The following is a 23,316-nucleotide window of genomic DNA, read 5'->3' on the forward strand; positions in this document are numbered from 1 at the left end:
ATCTCTCCAACAGAGAAGCAGGATGCAAGGGAGAGTTAGGCTATTTTGGATTTTTGTGAGCACTTCATTGCAGAGTCATGACTGACTAAGTCATTGGCCATTGGCTAATTCAACCTCTGCCCTTGGTTGGGGTCCAAAAGCCTCTCATTAATATGACAACACACCCATTTCACTTTAAGGCTCCAAAGTGTTTTCAGAAACTGTGGGTGAAGACCAAATAAACCTGGAAAATATAAATTTGGTAATCTGGATGACCAAATGTGTTTTTCTTTTGACCCATTATATCACAAGTATCAAGTCTTGTGTAGAAGAAACAGCATAGTCACCTGGAACACTGACAGGGTTTGTCATTTGGGAGCCACAGTGGTACCAGCTGTAAAAGGTGACTCCTCCCTCTAATTCCGTTGTGCTGAGAAGCAGTTAGGAGCAGCATCTGTCTGCCTGGGGCTGAAGCAGTGAGTTTGGTGTCTGCAATCAGAGAGGTACCCCAATGACTATTACTAATTAACCAACCTAGTGGAACAGAGACCTTCCTTGCGTACACATTCATAAAACAAGTTACTGTCATAAGTCTTACAGGAACATACTGCTATAGTCATGAAAGAGAGACTACAGTAAATAAAATAGGCAGGCAAAGAGTGAAATTAATGTAAAGCTAGAAAAAATCAGTCAAGAATTGCTAGTCAAGATTGCTTTTTGAGGGATATCTATACCATAAAAGAGGTACCCAATACATACCAAGAAAGCAATAAAAAAGACATCAGGAAAGATAGTCACTAAGGTTAAAAAGCATCACCATAATCAGGAATATTTTATAACAATAAAAGGTCTACGTCACTGGGAAGATAAGTTTAAATATGTATATGCCAATAATAACATAGCCTCAAAATATAAAGCAAAAATTGATAGAACTCAAAGGAGAAATAGATAAATCCACAATCATAGTTGGAAATTTTAATACAAATTTCTCTTTAATTGATAGAACAAAAAGACCAAAAACAAATCAGTAAGGATATAGGAAATTTGAAGAACATGATTAACTGATTTGACCTAATGGAAATATATAAACCATTGTACTTAACAAGTGCAGAACATTTACCTTTAAAGGCTTTTCAAGAACATAAGGAACATTTTCAAAACCTGACCTTGTACTGGGAAATAAAACAAGTCTTCAACCAATTTAAAAGGATTATAATCATATGAAGAATGTTCTCTGACTATATTTCAGTTATGCTAGAAATTAATCTTAAAAGACAATTAGAAATTCCCACATGGTTAGAAGTTAAGAAACAGACTTTTTAAAAATGCCAAAAAGATATATTCACCCTTTGTTTATTACAGCATTATTTACAATAGCCAAGATGTGGAAGCAACCATCTCTCTTTCTGAGAGAGGCTAAAAATTAATTAGCCAAGCATTCATCTGAAGAAAATAGCAAAATAAACCTAGAGAAAATAGAAAGCAGTAAATAATAAAGGAAAAATATAAATGAGTTACATAGAAAACAGCTAAAAGAGGATCAAAAAGCTAAATGTTGGTTCTTTGAAATAAAATCAACTAATTAAGACTGATCAAAAAAGCAAAGACTGAAATAATGAATAAGGAGGCCTAACTATAGCTCCTGCAAACATCAAAATGGTATTAAGAAGATATTATAAACAACTTTTTAAAAAATTTTATTTTGGTATCATTAATCTACAATTACATGAAGAACATTATGTTTACTAGGCTCCCCGCTTCACCAAGTCCCCCCCACATACCCCGTCACAGTCACTGTCCATCTGTGTAGTAAGATGCTGTAAAATCACTACTTGTCTTCTCTGTGTTGCTCAGTATAAACAACTTTTGTTCATTTTAAAATTTAGATAGAATAGACAAATTTCTAGGAAAAAAAGTACAGCTTAGCAAAACCAACTCAAATAGAGATAGAAAACCTGTTGCCTTTAAAAGATGTGGAATTAGTGATCAAAAATCTTCCCATAATGAGAATTCTCCAACCATATCATCAGTGATTTCTCCAAAATATGGAGTGAAGAAATTGTTCCAAGTTTATACAAACGTGTCCACATAATAGAGAAAACGCAACTCTCCCAAACCCACTTTATGAGACTGGTATAATTTTGATTTCTGAACCTGAAACAGAAGACACAAGAAAGGAAAATTACCAGTCTCACTTAACAATATAGATGCAAAGATCCTGAATAAAATATAAACAAACTGAACCCATCAGTGGACAGTAAAGGTTGGAAAAGATAAATGGCCTCACTAACAGAGAAAAGCAAAGTGAATTGATTTTAATTTTTCATCTATTAGACTGAAAACATTTTTGAAAGATTGGCAATATTAAGCATTGGTAAAAATGAGAATAACAGAAAGTCTTGTACAGCATTGTTAAGAGTGTAAATTGGTGAAGTTTATTGAAAGGTGAAGCATCTATCAAACTTTTAAAGGCACAAATTTTGTTGCAGTTCTACTCTTAATGATCTATCCTGTTCACATGTATCCTCAAGGATTTAGCTTTAGGAGTTCGTTGTACCTTAGTTTATAAGTAAAAAATTGGAAATAACCCAAATGTGCATGAGATGTAATTAAATTAGGATTCATCCAAACACAGAATACTATATAGCGATTTAAAAGAGGTAGAAACTAACATGTAATGATACGGATAGATCTTTAAGTCTTGTTTGTGAAAAAATAAAAAACAAAACAAACAGTGTGAATCTTTGCCTATATATATATATATATATATATATATATATTTGTATATTTCCAAAATATGTATGCAACTGCCTAGAGAGAATAAAAGGATGCACTACATGCTCTAGGATTACTTCTAAGGAATGGAAGACAGTGGGGGTGGAAGGAGTGACATTCAAGTGTTGCTATGGGTAATTCTGTACAGTTTGAGTCTTTTAAAATAAATTTGTACTTAATACATTTTGCTTAATTAAAAAAAACTATAAAAAGAAAACAATTGCTTTTATTAAATTAAAATACCATAAAAATATTTATCATGTTAAGTAAAAAACAATATACAAAGTGCTATAAACTATGCACATAATTAACATCCTCTGTCATTTTCCCCCAGATGACTTATATGTTCATTCAGTGAACATAGTACCATCCAGCTATGTAACAGGCACTCTCTGTTAAAAGAGGAGAATACAAATATGACTAGGAAAAAAATTTGAAGAAAATACCAAATGTTAATTTCTTCTTCTGAGTGAAGGCACTGTGTTGTAGGTTTCTTTTTATATGTGATTTTCTCTGTTTTTTATAGTAGTATTACTTTTAGTGACAAAAGTTTCTCTTTTTTTTATTGTGGTAAAATATATATAACATGAAATTTACCATTGTAACCATTTTTAAGTATACAATTCAGTGGCTTAACTACATTTACAGTGTTGCAGTCATCACTAGTATCTGTTTCTTTTTATTTTTATCCCAAATAGAAACTCTGTATCCATTAAACAACAACTCCCCATTCCTTCGTCTCCCCAGCCTCTGGCAACCTCTATTCTACTTTCTGTCTATGAATTTACCTATTTTAGGTAACTCATAGATTTGGGATCATCCAATATTTGTCTTTTTGTGCCTAACATATTTCACTTATCACACTGTCTTCAAGGCTCATCCATTTTGTAGCATTCATCAGAACCTATCTTCTTTTTAAAGCTGAATAATATTCTGTCATAGGTATATATCTCATTTTGAGTATTCATTCATCTGTTGATGGATAGTTGTGTTTTTCTGCCGTTAACAATAGTGAGTAATACTACTATAAACAAAAAGTGTACAAGTATCTTTTTTAGTCTCTGCTTTCAATTCTTTGGGGTATATGCCTAGACGTGGAATTGATAGATTATATGACAATTCAGTTTAACTTTTTGAGGAACTACAAACTTTTCCATAATGGCTTTCCCATTTTACATTCCCACCAGCAATGCACAAGCATTCCAATTTCTTTACATTCTCAGCAATACTTTTCATTTTCTGGGTTTGTTGTTACAAGTAACGGCCATTCTAATGAGTGGTATGTATGTCATGGTGGTTTTGATTTGCATTTTCGTAATGACTAATGATGTTGAGCATCTTTCTATATCTTCTTTGATTAAATGTTTATTCAAGTCCTTTACCCATATTTAAGTTGAGTTTGTGTTTTTTTGTTGAATTGTAGGAATTCTGTATATAATCTGGATATTCATCACTTATCAGATATATATAATTTGCAACTTTTTTCCTATTCTATGCATTGTCTTTTCACTCTCCTGAAAGGGTCTTTTGATGAGTAGGGTTTTAATTTTGATGTTAATCTATTTTTATTTTGTTGCCTGTACTTTCTAGTGTCATATTGGAAGAAATCATTGTCAAATCCAATGTCATGAACCTTTTCCCCTATGTTTTCTTCTAATAGTTACATAGTTTTAGCTCTTCAGTTTAGGTCTTAAATTCATTGAAAGAAAAGTGTCCAACTTTTACACATAGTTATTTAGTGTTCTGCCACTGAATGGTCTTGGCACCCTTGCTGAAGATCAATTGAATATATATGTATAAGGGTTTATTTCTGGGTCTGTTATATTCCATTGGTCTGTAGGTCTGTCCTTAGGCCAGTACCATGCTGTTTTGATCACTGTGGGTTTGTAGTGAATTTCTAAAACATAAACTCTGAAATCTCCAACTTTTTTCCTTTTTAAGATTGTTTTGGCTATTTGGGAAAATTTTTGTTTAAAAAAAAATACCACTTGCAAAATCTATGTTAAATTTCTATCTTCTGAAAAGATTCCTTCTAATAATTTTTTGGAACTGACTATTTTCTTCCATTTTCTAATGTGTATTTATGGTCTTAAATACAGAAAGAATATCCAAATGAAAATGCAATTGTGAAGAGAATGCAGTCTCTCCAAATTGATTGTGTAGCAATACCTCCAAGCAGGTCACATTCAGGTAACTTACAGTATGATAGAAAATCTATTTATTCACTTTTCTGTTTGCTCATTCATTCACTCTACTCTCTAAAATACTGTTCATGATCATTTGAGAAACAGAAGCAGCTATAAAACTTAACACCTGCCTTAAAAGAAATTTAATATATTTGGGAGTCAAGATACATATATTTGGCATATTAAATAACAATGTGTTCACCAAAGTCATAAAGAATCCTTGTAGGAGGCTTAATATATCTGATAGGGAGAAAGTGAATGTTCAGATAAAAGAAGGGGACATATGTGAGAGCGAAGAGAAGGTCAGGGATGACTAGGTCCAGAGAATAGATAAGCAGAGATTGGTCTCAGATTCCAGCAGGGTTGCTTTTTTCATTATAACAGAAAGGAAAGCTGGGTAGAGAATATTGAATCTACTTATTAGCTGTCTAATTACTTAATCTCTTATAAACCTCATCTATCAAATTGTAATAATTGCTTCTACTCTTATAAGGCTCTTAAAGAATGTAAGCATCCATGGCAAGTGCTTAGTGCAGAGCTGCTACTCTTCTTATTTTCCACACCTGCATCACACTAAGGAGACAAGAACCTTTCTGCTCCAGCACAAGCCCCTTTCTCACGTGGTCCTTTCTGCTTTCTTTAGCTTGTTATAATGTCCTTGGTGCTCACTCACCACCATGCAGGGGCTTTTTACCTATGTAACTCATAGAAAGAGGATCATCTAGTGAACAAATGCTTCTTACTTGTTCTCAAAGGTTTTAGTATGCTGCTGTGAGGTGCAGGTTCATGAGAGTGCTCAGGTTCTATTTTACTTTTTAATGTTTCATGAAATTCTTTCTATTGTTGATCATTTTTTCTCAGCCACAGAACAGCCCAGTTCACTGCACAGTTCACAGGGACTAGGTGTAGGGCCCGTGGAGGAGTCCTGGTTCGCTCCCTACACTGAGGACCAGCAGGAGGAGAATGAGCTTGCCCTGCGGAGCAAACTCCAGGAGGAAGCCAACTACCATCTTTTTGGTAGCCGCATGGACAGGCAGACAAAACAGCAGCCCAAGTGGAACATGGCTTACAATAGAGAGGAGGAAAGGCGACGAAGGGTCTCCCATGACCCTTTTGCACAGCAGAGACCTTATGAGAATGTTCAGAACCCAGGAGTAAAAGGCCTTCATTATTCCTGTGCAGCCAGTCCTGGAAATGTAGTGCACCAATCAGTAGGGCTAACCAGCCAACCCCAAGCACCATACTGGAACAACGGATCAACATACAGTCGACTCGGTTTTGGAACAAGACCACTGGATCTGGGAACAGCAGGATCAAGAGTTTGGTATGGGCCAAACCCAAGCCACATGCCAAGTCTGAATAAAATTTCAGTGCCTGACCTGGTGGGAAACACACCCACCATTCCATTCAGCTCCTTGCCATCAAGAGGTAAACAGGCCTTTGGTCACAGTCTTACCTTTTTAAACATTTTTCTGAAAATTAGCTATTTAGCTCTGTTGTAGACTATAAGATAACAAAGTGTACACTTGCCATCAGACCAGTTCATTTTGGGTAGGGTTCATTGCAGCCGCCCTTAAGTGTTGGGGTACAGGTCCTGGTAACTGTAGGCATCTTCCTTGGCACTTGAATCATAGTCTCATTATACCCAGTCTCTGATGTAAGTGAAGGTATCTGCTTGTATTCTTTCACATGCTTGCTGTTTTCTGAAGGTAAGAAATGAGTCTTGGGTATTTTTATTTTTTAGCTTATATACACCAAAAACTACTGTTTGTGATGAAAACCACACTGTTGCGTCCATCTCCAGAACTCTCTTCGTCTTCCCAACCTGGAACCCTGCATCCGTTAGACAGTAACTCTCCATTCTGCTTCCTCCCTGGCAACCACCCTTCCACTTTGTGTCTTTCTGAATTTGGTTACTCTAGTGACCTTATATGAGTAGAATCATTCAGTATTTGTCTTTTATTTATTTATTTTTGTAGATAATTATTTTTTATTGAAGGGTAGTTGACACACAGTATTACATTACGTTAGTTTCAGGTGTACAACATAGTGATTCAACATTTATATACATGACAATTCTAGGTACCAGCTATCACCATACCAAGCTGTTACAATATCTTGACTATATTCATTATATCCCGGTTACTTATTATTTTACCATTGGAAGTGTATACTTTTTTTTTTTTTTTTTGTGAGGGCATCTCTCATATTTATTGATCAAATGGTTGTTAACAACAATAAAATTCTGTATAGGGGAGTCAATGCTCAATGCACAATCATTAATCCACTCCAAGCCTAATTTTCGTCAGTCTCCAATCTTCTGAGGCATAACAAACAAGTTCTTACATGGAGAACAAATTCTTACATTGTGAATTAAGTTCTTACATGGTGAACAGTACAAGGGCAGCCATCACAGAAACCTTCAGTTTTGCTCATGCATTATGAACTATGAACAGTCAGTTCAAATAGGAATACTCATTTGATTTTTATACTTGATTTATATGTGGATACCACATTTCTCTCTTTATTATTATTATTTTTAATAAAATGCTGAAGTGGTAGGTAGATACAAGATAAAGGTAGAAAACATAGTTTAGTGTTGTAAGAGAGCAAATGTGGATGATCAGGTGTGTGCCTGTAGACTATGTGTTAATCCAAGGTAGACGAGGGCAATAAAACATCCACGGATGCAGAAGATTTCTCTCAGAACAGGGGGGGTGAGGTTCTAAGCCTCACCTCTGTTGATCCCCAATTTCTCACCTGATGACCCCCTTGCGACTGTGCCTGTCTTAGGTTGTTCCTCCCTTGAGGAATCTTACCCGTCTCTGGCTAACCAGTCATCTTCCAGGGCCATACAGGGGAATGTAAATTTGGTAAGTGAGAGAGAAGCCTTATTGTTTGAAATGGTTAGCTTTTTATTTCTTTGCATATTTATGCCCTGTGGCTTCTATGCCCCGCATTTGTCTTGAGGTATCTTTACCACTTGGAGGAATTATGACACTCGGTAAATTTGATATGAGGCACGAATTCTATTTAAGGGTTGTAATTAGGAAGGAAGAAGAAAAGCTATAGAAGTAGCAGGCGGAAGAAAACCTGGGAAGATTGATTATTTCTTTGACATATCTTCTTGTAGAGTAACTTCAGCATGTGTAGGTTTTAAGCTACTACTTAAATTGCGCACACACATTAACATAATAGGAGTACAGTTACATAACCAAAGCATACCTGTAATTACCAGCCATCTCCAGTGAAACCAAGAAAACCAGTTAGGCACCTTAGGCATTTGTGAAAACTTATCTATGATATGGTGGATATTGTCCAACTGAACTTGAACAGTCTGAGAGAAATCAGACAAATTAAAACAACCCATTCCTGGGGAATGTTCACATCCCTTATGTTCTTTTAACAGTAAATAGTCTGTAGTTGTAAGATTTTGGAGCGCTACAATTTGCACTTCTCCTAATTCTTGATTGAGTTCCAACAGTATAGATCCAGTCAAATTTGTTGTTTTACTGTATGCACAGGCCAGCTTAGATATCTCCTTTCTCATTCCCATGGCAAGTCCAGGAGCTGGTGGGATGAGTGCACCTACAGCTGTAGCAGTGCGTGGATCTTTGTTGGGGTTTTTTGATGATCATCTTCTGGCATGAGTCTTCCAGAGAGTGCTGATGTTGGAAGTTCTTTTTCATATCGTATCTTAGTTCGTTTTTGGGGTAGCCCAATTAGGCTTTGATCCTCTGTATAAACACAAACAGACCCTTTGCCTACACTTTTATATGCCCTTTATACCCTTGTGTAGAACTCATTGGAGGTTACCACACAGGAACTGCCCTTTTTTTTTTTTTTGGTATCACTAATCTACACTTACATGACGAATATTATGTTTACTAGGCTCTCCCCTATACCTGGTCCCCCCTATAAACCCCTTTACAGTCACTGTCCATCAGCATAGCAAAATGTTGTAGAATCACTACTTGCCTTCTCTGTGTTGTACAGCCCTCCCTTTTCTCCTACCCCCCCATGCATGCTAATCTTAATACCCCCTACTTCTCCCCCGCCCTTCTCCCCCCCTACCCACCCATCCTCCCCAGTCCCTTTCCCTTTGGTACCTGTTAGTCCATTCTTGAGTTCTGTGATTCTGGTGCTGTTTTGTTCCTTCAGTTTTTCCTTCTTATATTCCACAGATAAGTGAAATCATTTAGTATTTCTCTTTCTCCGCTTGGCTTGTTTCACTGAGCATAATACCCTCCAGCTCCATCCATGTTGCTGCAAATGGTTGGATTTGCCCTTTTCTTATGGCTGAGTAGTATTCCATTGTGTATATGTACCACATCTTCTTTATCCATTCATCTATCGATGGACATTCAGGTTGCTTCCAATTCTTGGCTATTGTAAATAGTGCTGCGATAAACATAGGGTGCACTGATCTTTCTCATACTTGATTGCTGCATTCTTAGGGTAAATTCCTAGGAGTGCAATTCCTGGGTCAAATGGTAAGTCTGTTTTGAGCATTTTGATGTACCTCCATACTGCTTTCCACAATGGTTGAACTAACTTACATTCCCACCAGCAGTGTAGGAGGGTTCCCCTTTCTCCACAGCCTCGCCAACATTTGTTGTTCTCTGTCTTTTGGATGGCAGCCATCCTTACTGGTGTGAGGTGATACCTCATTGTAGTTTTAATTTGCATTTCTCTGATAATTAGTGATGTGGAGCATCTTTTCATGTGTCTGTTGGCCATCTGTATTTCTTTTTTGGAGAACTGTCTGTTCAGTTCCTCTGCCCATTTTTTAATTGGGTTATTTGTTTTTTGTTTGTTGAGGCGTGTGAGCTCTTTATATATTCTGGACGTCAAGCCTTTATTGGATCTGTCATTTTCAAATATATTCTCCCATACTGTAGGGATCCTTCTTGTTCTATTGATGGTGTCTTTTGCTGTACAGAAGCTTTTCAGCTTAATATAGTCCCACTTGTTCATTTTTGCTGTTGTTTTCCTTGCCTGGGGGGATATGTTCAAGAAGAGGTCACTCGTGTTTATGTCTACGAGGTTTTTGCCTATGTTTTCTTCCAAGAGTTTAATACTTTCATGACTTACATTCAGGTCTTTGATCCATTTTGAGTTTACTTTTGTATATGGGGTTAGACAGTGGTCCAGTTTCATTCTCTTACATGTAGCTGTCCAGTTTTGCCAGCACCATCTGTTGAAGAGACTGTCATTTCACCATTGTACGTCCATGGCTCCTTTATCAAATATTAATTGACCATATATGTCTGGGTCAATGTCTGGATTCTCTAGTCTGTTCCATTGGTCTGTGGCTCTGCTCTTGTGCCAGTACCAAATTGTCTTGATTACTATGGCTTTATAGTAGAGCTTGAAGTTGGGGAGTGAGATTCCCCCCTACTTTATTCTTCTTTCTCAGGATTGCTTTGGCTATTCGGGGTCTTTGGTGCTTCCATATGAATTTTTGAATTGTTTGTTCCAGTTCATTGAAGAATGTTGCTGGTAGTTTCATAGGGATTGCATCAAATCTGTATATTGCTTTGGGCAGGATGGCCATTTTGACTATATTAATTCTTCCTAGCCACGAGCATGGGATGAGTTTCCATCTGTTAGTGTCCCCTTTAATTTCTCTTAAGAGTGACTTGTAGTTTTCAGAGTATAAGTCTTTCACTTCCTTGGTTAGGTTTTTCCTAGGTATTTTTTTTTTTTAATGCAATTGTGAATGGAGTTGTTTTCCTGATTTCTCTTTCTGTTGGTTCATTGTTAGTGTATAGGAAAGCCACAGATTTCTGTGTGTTGATTTTGTATCCTGCAACTTTTCTGTATTCCGATATCAGTTCTAGTAGTTTTGCGGTGGAGTCTTTAGGGTTTTTTATGTACAGTATCATGTCATCTGCAAATAGTGACAGTTTAACTTCTTCTTTACCAATCTGGATTCCTTGTATTTCTTTGTTTTGTCTGATTGCCGTGGCTAGGACCTCCAGTACTATGTTAAATAACAGTGGAGAGAGTGGGCATCCCTGTCTAGTTCCCGATCTCAGAGGAAATGCTTTCAGCTTCTCGCTGTTCAGTATAATGTTGGCTGTGGGTTTATCATATATGGCCTTTATTGTGTTGAGGTACTTGCCCTCTATTCCCATTTTGCTGAGAGTTTTTATCATGAATGGATGTTGAACTTTGTCAAATGCTTTTTCAGCATCTATGGAGATGATCATGTGGTTTTTGTCTTTCTTTTTGTTGATGTGGTGGATGATGTTGATGGACTTTCGAATGTTGTACTGTCCTTGCATCCCTCGGATGAATCCCACTTGGTCATGGTGTATGATCCTTTTGATGTATTTTTGAATTCGGTTTGCTAATATTTTGATGAGTATTTTTGCATCTACGTTCATCAGGGATATTGGTCTGTAGTTTTCTTTTTTGGTAGGGTCTTTGCCTGGTTTTGGTATTAGGGTGATGTTAGCTTCATAGAATGAGTTTGGGAGTATTCCCTCCTCTTCTATTTTTTGGAAAAGTTTAAGGAGAATGGGTATTATGTCTTCCCTGTATGTCTGATAAAATTCCGAGGTAAATCCATCTGGCCCGGGGGTTTTTTTCTTTGGTAGTTTTTTGATTACCACTTCAATTTTGTTGCTGGTAATTGGTCTGTTTAGATTTTCTGTTTCTTTCTGGGTCAATCGTGGAAGGTTGTATTTTTCTAGGAAGTTGTCCATTTCTCCTCGGTTACCCAGCTTGTTAGCATATAGGTTTTCATAGTATTCTCTAATAATTCTTTGTATTTCTGTGGGGTCCGTCGTGATTTTTCCTTTCTTGTTTCTGATACTGTTGATTTGTGTTGACTCTCTTTTCTTCTTAATAAGTCTGGCTAGAGGCTTATCTATTTTGTTTATTCTCTCGAAGAACCAGCTCTTGGTTTCATTGATTTTTGCTATTGTTTTATTCTTCTCAATTTTATTTATTTCTTCTCTGATCTTTATTATGTCCCTCCTTCTGCTGAGCTTAGGCCTCATTTGTTCTTCTTTTTCCAATTTCGATAATTGTGACATTAGATCATTCATTTGGGATTGTTGTTCCTTTTTTAAATATGCCTGGATTGCTATATACTTTCCTCTTAAGACTGCTTTTGCTGCGTCCCACAGAAGTTGGGGCTTAGTGTTGTTGTTGTCATTTGTTTCCATATATTGCTGGATCTCCATTTTGATTTGGTCATTGATCCATTGATTATTTAGGAGCGTGTTGTTAAGCCTCCATGTGTTTGTGAGCCTCTTTGCTTTCTTTGTACAGTTTATTTCTAGTTTTATGCCTTTGTGGTCTGAAAAGTTGGTTGGTAGGATTTCAATCTTTTGGAATTTTCTGAGGCTCTTTTAGTGGCCTAGTATGTGGTCTGTTCTGGAGAATGTTCCATGTGCACTTGAGAAGAATGTATATCCTGTTGCTTTTGGATGTAGAGTTCTATAGATGTCTGCTAGGTCCATCTGCTCTACTGTGCTGTTCAGTGCCTCTGTGTCCTTACTTATTTTCTGCCCAGTGGATCTATCCTTTGGGGTGAGTGGTGTGTTGAAGTCTCCTAGAATGAATGCATTGCAGTCTATTTCCCCCTTTAGTTCTGTTACTATTTGTTTCACATATGCTGGTGCTCCTGTGTTGGGTGCATATATATTTAAAATGGTTATATCCTCTTGTTGGACTCAGCTCTTTATCATTATGTAGTGTCCTTCTTTATCTCTTGTTACTTTCTTTGTTTTGAAGTCTATTTTGTCTGATATTAGTACTGCAACACCTTCTTTCTTCTCGCTGTTGTTTGCTTGAAATATGTTTTTCCATCCCTTGACTTTTAGTCTGTACATGTCTTTGGGTTTGAGGTGAGTTTCTTGTAAGCAGCATATAGATGGATTTTGCTTTTTTATCCATTCTATTCTCTATGTCTTTTGATTGGTGCATTCAGCCCATTAACATTTAGGCTGACTATTGAAAGATATGTACTTATTGCCATTGCAGGCTTTAAATTTGTGTTTACCAAAGGTTCAAGGTTAGCATCTTTAGTATCTTACTGCCTAACTTAGCTCGCTTATTGAGCTGTTATATACACTGTCTGGAGATTCTTTTCTTCTCTCCCTTCTTATTCCTCCTCCTCGATTCTTCATATGTTGGGTGTTTTGTGCTGTGCTCTTTCTAGGAGTGCTCCCATCTAGAGCAGTCCCTGTAAGATGCTCTGTAGAGGTGGTTTGTGGGAAGCAAATTCCCTCAGCTTTTGTTTGTCTGGGAATTGTTTAATCCCACCGTCATATTTGAATGATAGTCGTGCTGGATACAGTATCCTTGGTTCAAGGCCCTTCTGTTTCATTGTATTAAATATATCATGCCATTCTCTTCTGGCCTGTAGGGTTTCTGTCGAGAAGTCTGATGTTAGCCTGATGTGTTTTCCTTTGTAGGTGACCTTCGTTCTTTCTCTAGCTCCCTTTAAAACTCTGTCCTTGTCCTTGATCTTCACCATTTTAATTATTATGTGTCTTGGTGTTGTCCTCCTTGGATCCTTTCTGTTGGGGGTTCTGTGTATTTCCGTGGTCTGTTCGATTATTTCCTCCCCCAGTTTGGGGAAGTTTTCAGCAATTATTTCTTCTAAGATACTTTCCATCTCTTTTCCTCTCTCTTCTTCTTCTGGAACCCCTATAATACGGATATTGTTCCTTTTGGATTGGTCACACAGTTCTCTTAATATTGTTTCATTCCTGGAGATCCTTTTGTCTCTCTCTATGTCAGCTTCTATGCGTTCCTGTTCTCTGATTTCAATTCCATCAATGGCCTCTTGCATTCTATCCATTCTGCTTATAAACCCTTCCAGAGTTTGTTTCATTTCTGCGATGTCCTTTCTGGCATCTGTGATCTCCCTCCGGACTTCATCCCATTTCTCTTGCGTATTTCTCTGCATCTCTGTCAGCATGTTTATGATTCTTATTTTGAATTCTTTGTCAGGAAGACTGGATAGGTCTGTCTCCTTCTCTGGTGTTGTCTCTGTGATCTTTGTCTGCCTGTAGCTTTGCCTTTTCATGGTGATAGGAATAGTCTGCAGAACTGGGACGAGTGACGGCTGGAAGGACTTCCTTTCTTGTTGGTTTGTGGCCCTCCTCTCCTGGGAGAACAGCGGCCTCTAGTGGCTTGTGCTGCGCAGCTGCGCGCAGACAGGGTTTCTGCTTCCTGCCCGGCTGCTATGGAGTTAATCTCCGCTGTTGCTGTGGGCGTGGCCTGGCTCGGGCAGCTGCTCCAAAGTGGTGGAGTCGCGTTGGAGGGGGAGCTGCTGGGAGGCTATTTATCTCCGTAAGGGGCCTCCCTGCTCCCTGCAGCCCAGGGGTTAGGGTGCCCAGAGATCCCGGATTCCCTACCTCTGGATTAAGTGACCCGCCCTGCCCCTTTAAGACTTCCAAAAAGCACCCGCCAAAACAAAACAACGACCACAAAAAAAAACAAGAAAAAAATTAATTAAAAAAATAAAAAAGTGGTCGCTCGTTTTTATTTATTCTCCGGCGCCAGCCTCAGGCATCAGCTCACCGGTCTTGCTGCCCTGTTTCCCTAGTATTGGGGTCCCTATCCCTTTAAGACTTCCAAAAAGCGATCGCCAAAACAAAGCAGCAAAAAAGCAAAAAAAAAAAAAAAAAAATGGTCGCGCGCTTTTCTTATGTCCTCTGTCGCCCAGCCTCCAGTGCCTGCTCACTGTTCTTGCTGCCCTGTTTTCCCAGTATCGAGGGCCCTGCACTCTGGCCCGGATGGCTGGGGCTGGGTGTTCGGCAGCCCTGGGCTCCGTCTCCCTCCCGCTCTGCCTGCTCTACTCACGCCGCCATCTTCCGCCCCTCCCAGTATTTGTCTTTTTATGTCTGGCTTACTTCACTTAGCACAGTTTCCTCAGGATTCATCCACATTTTAGCCTGTATGAGAACTTCCATCCTTTTTAAGGCTGATTCATATTCCAGTGTGTAGATGGACCACATTTTGTTTATCCTTTTGTATGTTGATGGACATATGAGTGGCTTCCACTTTTTGGCAATTCTGCATGATGCTGCTTTAAACAACAGGTGTATAAGTATCTGTTTGAGACCTTTACATTCTTTGGGGTGTATACTGAGAAGCGGCATTGCTAAATCATATGATAGTTCTGTTTTTAAGTTTTTGAGGCCCTCCATACTGTTGCCATAGCAGCTGCCCCATTTTATATCCAACCAGCCGCACATGAGGGTTCCGAATCTCCACATCCTTACTAACACTTGTTATTTTCTGTTTTTTTGATAGTAGCTGTCCTAATGGGTATGAGGTGGTTGGGCCATATTTTAATGAAGAAAATTTCAAAGAGTGGCATAGGATAAATAATTCAACTTAAGCATTTGGAGTAAAGCCCTGTCCCTTTTATCATGTTATATTTTTTTCTCTTGCTTACAATCCAGATATGCTGACCTGTGGTTTCTCTCTATTCAGACGAGTCTACAAAATATACCATATACAATAGTACTGGCATTCAGATTGGAGACCGTAATTATATGGAGATTGGCGGAATGAGTTCACCATCGCTGGACAGTAATATATACACAAACTTGAAAGAAGAGCCAGCTTCTAAGTACCTAGATATCTTTGGTAAGATACCCTTTAAAGGCCTATTGTCTAGCAACCTTGAGCTTTCTTAATTGTTAAGAGGGATAATATAGTTGAATCCTAAAATGTGTCTGATTATTCTCCCTGAAAGTTGCCCTGTGTCCTCTTTAAAATATCTCTAATTTCCATATAATTCCTTTGTAATTTATTTATGTTTAATATGGGGATAATGACATCTAATTCATGGATTTGTTGTAAAAATGAGTCAGTCACTATGAATAAAAAGCTTAAAACTGCCTGACAAATAGTAACATCTATGATAGTGTTAAACATATCATCATCAATATTACTACTTAGACCTAGGACAGATAGTTTTTTCAGGTCTTCATCAAAAGGTATTCTGTAAAAAATAAAAGATTATGCCCGCTGGTTCTTTGAGAAAATAAACAAAATAGATAAGCCCATTCCCAGACTTATTAAGAGAAAAAGAGAATCTACACACATCAACAGAATCAGAAATGAGAAAGGAAAAATCATGACGGACCCTACAGAAATACAAATAATTATTAGAGAATACTATGAGACTCTATATACTAACAAGCTGGAAAACCTAGGAGAAATAGACAACTTCCTAGAAAAATACAACCTTCCAAGACTGACCAAGGAAGAAACAGAAAATCTAAAGACTAATTACCAGCAAAAAAATTGAATCGGTAATCAAAAAACTACCCAAGAACAAAAGCCCTGGGCCAGATGGATTCACCGCTGAATTTTAGCAGACATATAGAGAAGACATAATACCCATTCTCCTTAAACTTTTCCAAAAAATAGAAGAGGAGGGAATACTTCAAACTCATTCTATGAAGCCAGCATCACTCTAATACCAAAACCAGGCAAAGACCCCACCAAAAAACAAAATTACAGACCAATATCCCTGATGAACATAGGTGCAAAAATACTCAACAAAATATTAGCAAACTGAATTAAAAAATACATCAAGAGGATCATACACCATGATCAAGTGGGATTCATTTCAGGGATGCAAGGATGGTACAACATTCAAAAATCCATCAACATCATCCACCACATCAACAAATAGAAGGACAAAAACCACATGATCATCTCCATAGATGCTGAAAAAGCATTTGACAAAATTCAACATCCATTCATGATAAAATCTCTCAACAAAATGGGTATAGAGGGCAAGTACCTCAACATAATAAAGGCCTTATATGACAAACCCACAGCTAACATCATACTGAACAGCGAGAAGCTGAAAGCTTTTCCTCTGAGATCAGGAACAAGACAGGGATGCCCACTCTCCCCACTGTTATTCAACATAGTACTGGAGGTCCTAGCCAGGGCAATCAGACAAAACAAAGAAATACAAGGCATCTAGATTGGTAAAGAAGAAGTTAAACTGTCACTATTTGCAGATGACATGATATTGTAGATAAAAAGCCCTAAAGACTCCACTGCAAACTATTAGAACAAATACCTGAATTCAGCAAAGTTGCAGGATACAAAATTAATACACAGAAATCTGTGGCTTTCCTGTACACTAACGATGAACTAGCAGAAAGAGAAATCAAGAAAACAATTCCATTCACAATTGCATCAAAAAGAATAAACTACCTAGGAATAAACCTAACCAAGGAAGTGAAAGACCTATACCCTGAAAACTATAAGACACTCTTAAGAAAAATTAAAGAGGACACTAACAAATGGAAACTCATCCCATGCTCTTGGCTAGGAAGAATTAATATTGTCAAAATGGCCATCCTGCCTAAAGCAATCTACAGATTCAATGCAACCTCTATCAAAATACTGACAGCATTCTTCAACGAACTGGAACAAAAAGTTTCTAAAATTCATATGGAACCATAAAAGACCCCGAATAGCCAAAGCAATCCTGAGAAGGTAGAACAAAGCAGGGGGCATCTCGCTTCCCAACTTCAAGCTCTACTACAAAGCCACAGTAATCAAGACAATTTGGTACTGGCACAAGAACAGACCTACAGACCAGTGGAAAAGAATAGAGAGTTCAAATATTAACCCAAACATATATGGTCAGTTCATCTATGATAAAGGAGCCGTGGACATACAATGGGGAAATGACAGCCTCTTCAACAGCTGGTGCTGGCAAAACTGGACATCTACATGCAAGAGAATGAAACTGGATGACTGTGTAACCCCATACACAAAAGTAAATTCAAAACGGATCAAAGACCTGAATGTAAGTCATGAAATCATAAAACTCTTAGAAAAAAACGTAGGCAAAAATCTCTTGGACATAAACATGAGCAACTTCTTCATGAAGTTTCCATTCCCCCGGGCAAGGGAAACAAAAGCAAAAATGAACAAATGGGACTATATCAAGCTGAAAAGCTTCTGTATAGCAAAGGACACCACCAATAGAACAAAAAGGCATCCTACAGTATGGGAGAATATATTCATAAATGACAGATACGATAAAGGGTTGACATCCAAAATATATAAAGAGCTCACCCACCTCAACAAACAAAAAGCAAATAATTCAATTAAAAAATGGTCAGAGGAGCTGAACAGACTGTTCTCCAAAGAGGAAATTCAGATGGCCAACAGACACATGAAAAGGTGCTCCACATCGCTAATCATCAGAGAAATGCAAATTAAAACCACAATGAGATATCACCTCACACCAGTAAGGATCGCCACCATCCAAAAGACAAACAACAACAAATGTTGGCGAGGCTGTGGAGAAAGGGGAACCCTCCTACACTGCTGGTGGGAATGTAAGTTAGTTCAACCATTGTGGAAAGCCGTATGGAGGTTCCTCAAAAAACTCAAAATAGAAATACCATTTGACCCAAGAATCCCACTCCTAGGAATTTACCCTAAGAATGCAGCAGCCCAGTTTGAAAAAGACAGATGCACCCCTATGTTTATCACAGCACTATTTACAATAGCCAATACATGGAAGCAACCTAAGTGTCCATCAGTAGATGAATGGATAAAGAAGATGTGGTACTTATACACAATGTAATATTATTCAGCCATAAGAAGAAAACAAATCCTACCATTTGCAACAAGTGAAATAAGCCAGACAGAGAAAGACAAATACCAAATGATTTCACTCATCTGTGGAGTATAAGAACAAAGAAAAAAACTGAAGGAACAAAACAGTAGCAGACTCCCAGAACCCAAGAATGGACTAGCAGTTACCAAAGGGAAATGGACTGGGGAGGATGGGTGGGAAGGGAGGGATAAGGGGAGGGGGGGAAAGAAAGGCGGCATTACGATCAGCATGTATAATATGGGGGGGGGCGCACAGGGAGGGCTGTACAGCACAGAGAAGACAAGTAGTGATTCTACAGCATCTTACTACACAGATGGACAGTGACTGTAATGGTGTATGTGGGGGGCATTTAGTGATGGAGGGAGTCTAGTAAACATAATGTTTCTCATGTAATTGTAGATTAATGATACCAAAGAAAAAAAAGACTATGCCCTCAACAGCCCTCTGTAATAAAAATAAGAGGGTTTTCCCTTGTAGGATTTCATTATTCAGGCTCATAACCTTAATCCCAAAACATAAACTGGGAAGAGCAGTCATGCGGCCAAAACAATATGATTTAAGAACCCAGCTTTCTGATTAACCATAGGATTGGCAACCTTTTTCTCTCAAGGGCCAGATGGTAAGTATTTTAGGCTTCACTGTCTCCAAGGCCTCTGGTGCAGCTACTCAACTGACACTGTAGTGCAATCACAGCCACAGACAATATGTACATGAATGGATGTGGCTGTGTTCTAATAAAACTTTGTCTACAAAAACAGGCATGAGGCCAGATTTGGCCCACAGGCCATAGTTTGCCAACCCCTAGTCTAACCCATTTGAAGGATAGTTTTTAAAATACCTAGAGCAGGAATTCCTACCTTTTGGGTTGACAGGGGTGCCTTTGAGAATCAGACCCAGCTCCCCTCTCCCAGTGATACAATCTGGCGCATGTCTTGGGAGGTTTTTGGACTGCTGATGTGCCATGGTGGTGATAGGAGCCACACTGCGGGGAGCTGAGGAAAGAATGGGAGTTTAGAGAGAAAGAATGAGATGTTGTTTTCCTTCTATTCAGCTTTTTGAGGTAGAATGAGGATCAAGGAATGTGGTTGTTTTTATACTTTTGTTTCCTCTTACTATTTTTATGAAAGACTCAGGGGAAGGAGTAGAAAGAGAGAGATTATAGCTGTAGAAGAGAGGCCAGCACTTGGTGGGGAGAGGATGAGCCCAAACACAGCCCTTGAGGAGCTCGTCCCTTAACAGACAAGGGAAGGGCCTGTAACTGGACTAGTTCACATATGCTGGTCTCCGTTTCCTTGATTAAATAAGGAGAGAATTGTTGGGTGAAGGAGATGAGGAATTGAGTAACTGTAATTCCGGCAGTGGAAAATGCCCAAAAGAAACAAAAATGGTGTTTTCCCCCTTTCCATCAGGAAGGTCTAATGTAAACAGGGTGACTAGTCAAGATTATATAGAACAGCCTAGTAGCCAAGAAGGAGTTTTTTCCCCAAAGCCATCAACTGTGGCTCAGATGTGCATCTGCTAGGAGGAAAAGTCTCCCTTCCTAATTCACACACAGACTCCGCATGGCCCTACAGACGTGTAAAATATCATCCTATGAGTCAACAACCATATAATTATCTTTTTCACTGTTTCCTGGCTTCTTCACTTTACACAGGCTTTTGAAACTAGAATGTCCAAATTGGTTACAGCTTGATGTCTTCTTCTCTTTTGTATTTGGCAGATAATCCTACTAGTCTGATGGATAAACACCTGGACCCAGTCAGGGAAAATCTGGGAAAGCAATGGAAAAACTGTGCCCGTAAGCTGGGCTTCACTGAATCTCAGATTGATGAAATTGACCATGACTATGAGCGTGATGGACTGAAAGAAAAGGTTTACCAGATGCTCCAAAAGTGGCTGATGAGGGAAGGCAGCAAGGGGGCCACAGTGGGAAAGCTGGCCTGTGCACTCTACCAGTGTTCAAGGATAGACCTTCTGAGCTATTTGATACACATCAGCCAGAACTAACTCCACAAGAGACTTTGGCAGCAGGAAGTAATCTCAGAGTGAGCAACCGCAAACAGCCCACTAAGCAGGAGACCTGTTCATGGCCAAGGCCCAATCAGAACAGAAGCCTAATTGGATTTTGAAAAGGAGACAAGAGATACTTCATGAGCATTGTTTCCTGTCAGTTCATTCCATAACTTCCAATTATGCTCTTCATCTCATTTTGTTAGATAGAGCAAGGGAAAAAAAAATTCATAGAATGTAAACTAAATCAATTTTCTTACGTTGTGCTCTCTTTTCTATATAGACTTTTGTTTTAACCAGTGTACAGGAAAATTCTAAGTTCTCCTCATATAGGCGTTTTGGTATCACAAGCACAGTTCGTTCCAAAATTATAGTGTCTGTTAGCTTCAGGATCAAATATTGTATCAGTCACTACAGGCTTCAAGAATTGCGTTTAATTTCTACTCTGTAAAGTAACCGAAGGGATTTTAAGGAGGACTAAGAAGCAGGGGGAAAAAAAGAACAAAAATATTACAATTTTCCAGGCAGTTGTTGTAAGGAATTGCCACTCATTTTGACAACTACAAAAATTCTTAAGTTTTTAAGTTCTTTCCAGTACTCTGATGCATTATGTAGTTTTCCAACCTGTGTGCCTGGAAGAGGGGTCATGTATGCGGGGCATATTGATTTCTTCACCCCTGGCTATAACTGGAGCCTCCAAGCTTCCTCAATTTACCCCAGAATACCATCATTTTTTTCTGTGAGCTTTGATGTAAAAAAAGGAGTCTGGTAATTATGCCTCTAGCACACATCCTTTCAAAGCCCACCTGAAACTCAGGAATACAAGACTAGAAGTGGACCGCCCAGCATCACTGCCAGCACTTTGCTAAACAGAGAGGGTCTGCCATTATGCTTAGCCCTGTGAGGAGGGAGGGAGGAAGGGGTGCGGGATGGTCAGGCTAGTTTTCATAAAGAGGAATTTCTCAATGTCAGCATTACTGGCATCTTGGGCCCAATAATTCTTTGTTGGGGGGGTGAGGGGGTGCTGTCCATTCATTTAGGATGTTTGGAAGCAACCCTCGTCTTTGCCCACTAGATGCCAATACCACTGTTCTCGCCCTCCTCCCATCGCCAGCTGTGACAGACAAACACGTCTCTAGAAATTGCCAGATATTTCCTGAAAGTGCATAATTACCCCAGTTGAGAAGAGCACTGCCATAAGTAATGAACCTTGGTTCTCTTATCTACACATAGCCAGGCTCACCATTTGGTTGCCACACAGCATTAAATCATACAGACCAAAAGGAAAATTGGAGAGAGAAGCATCCCAGGCTTTGCTAGAAGAGGCTAGATGATTTCTTTTCTAAATGTATCTCCTAGACTGACGAAAATTAGGCTTGGGGTGGATTAATGATTGTGCATTGAGCATTGACCCCCCTATACAGAATTTTATTATTGTTAACAACCATTTGATCAATAAATATGAGAGATGCCCTCACACACACACACACACACACACAAATATATATATATACACACACACACACACTTCCAACCGGGATGTAATGTATAGCATAAGGAATATAGTCAAAATATTGTAACAAGTTGGTATGGTGATAGCTGGTACCTAGAATTATCATTGTATATAAATGTTGAATCACTGTGTTGTACACCTGAAACTAATGTAATACTGTGTGTCAACTACCCTTCAATAAAAAATAATTATCTAAAAAATAAATAAATAAAATTAATGTATCTCCTAAACCTCTATCCTAACAGTGTACTGAATTCTGAAGAGATTGAACAATCAATGTTAAAAGGTAAAAAAATGAAAGGTTTTTGTAGTAATAAAATATAAAATCCTGTACTAAGCCATTGAAATGATTTGTGTGTTTGTATGTATGAAATAGTTTAGGATTCTACTCTGTGGCTTTACCACTTAGGTTGGCATTTTCTGTACACATTCCTCTTCAGCCTCCTGCTATTGGCAGGAGAGACGAAGCTGATGGTAAAAAGAGGAGGACCTGTGTGGACAGTGTGTTTCAGCTCTCAGGATGAAAACTCTCTGCCCTGTGGGCCTGCAGCACTGCAGTCCTTCAAACATGGCTCAGAGGCTTTTCCTTTAGCCCCTACTCCCTAAAAACTAGGCTGAAAAGAGCCAAATTTGTCTCTGAGGAGTTTTAATACAAGGCCCAAGCACCATAAAAACACTAGTCTTGAGCAGAAACCAATTGAGATTAACACAGACTACAAACTGAGAAAAAAGACTCTCCATACTTGTTTCCAAAAAATGACATTCGGATCCTAAGGTAACTGTTGGTAAAAAAGACCCACGTCCAGCTCTCGCAGTTTTGCTTGGCAGTCTTTCCGCTTGTTGCTCTGGTCATAATCTTTGTTTTGGTTCCATAATATGTCTTCAGGAATAAGAAAAGGAGTTCTTTCTGAGAAACTGTCTTTAATAGTATTTTGAAGTACATTTTAACGTGTTATTTATAAAGAAGTTTTTCTCATTACCCTAATGTAAATAAAAATATGTGCTTTACATAGTCAAGATTTAGAAGTATCTGATTACTAAGAAATCATGGAAGGCTAATAAATACTGCTATAGTGAATTCTGTATCTGTAATAATCCAAGTACAGAGTTCTGAAATCCAGCAGGCTTAGATTCCTCTCTGCCACTCTTCAGCTGTGTTCCTAGGGTCTGCTTCCTCACCTGTTTGGATTTGGTGTCCTCATCTGTAACTAGAGAGG

General features: G+C 38.5%; 1 protein-coding gene across 3 annotated transcripts in view; it reads left to right on the top strand.

Moving 5' to 3' along the window:
• The window catches only part of RIPK1 (receptor interacting serine/threonine kinase 1), a 60,635-nt gene extending 37,827 nt beyond the window's left edge, over positions 1–22,808 (top strand). For all 3 annotated transcript variants that reach the window (XM_036888769.2, XM_036888771.2, XM_036888772.2), the window contains exons 8-11: positions 4,854–4,944; positions 5,802–6,368; positions 15,405–15,560; positions 20,297–22,808. In XM_036888769.2, the coding sequence (XP_036744664.2) occupies positions 4,854–4,944; positions 5,802–6,368; positions 15,405–15,560; positions 20,297–20,583 (1,101 nt within the window). In that variant the 3' untranslated portion in view covers positions 20,584–22,808. The remainder of the gene's footprint in view (positions 1–4,853; positions 4,945–5,801; positions 6,369–15,404; positions 15,561–20,296) is intronic.
• The last annotated feature ends 508 nt before the right edge of the window (positions 22,809–23,316 follow it).

The sequence above is a fragment of the Manis pentadactyla genome, chromosome 16 (assembly GCF_030020395.1).
Source record: "Manis pentadactyla isolate mManPen7 chromosome 16, mManPen7.hap1, whole genome shotgun sequence".
NCBI lineage: Eukaryota > Metazoa > Chordata > Mammalia > Pholidota > Manidae > Manis > Manis pentadactyla.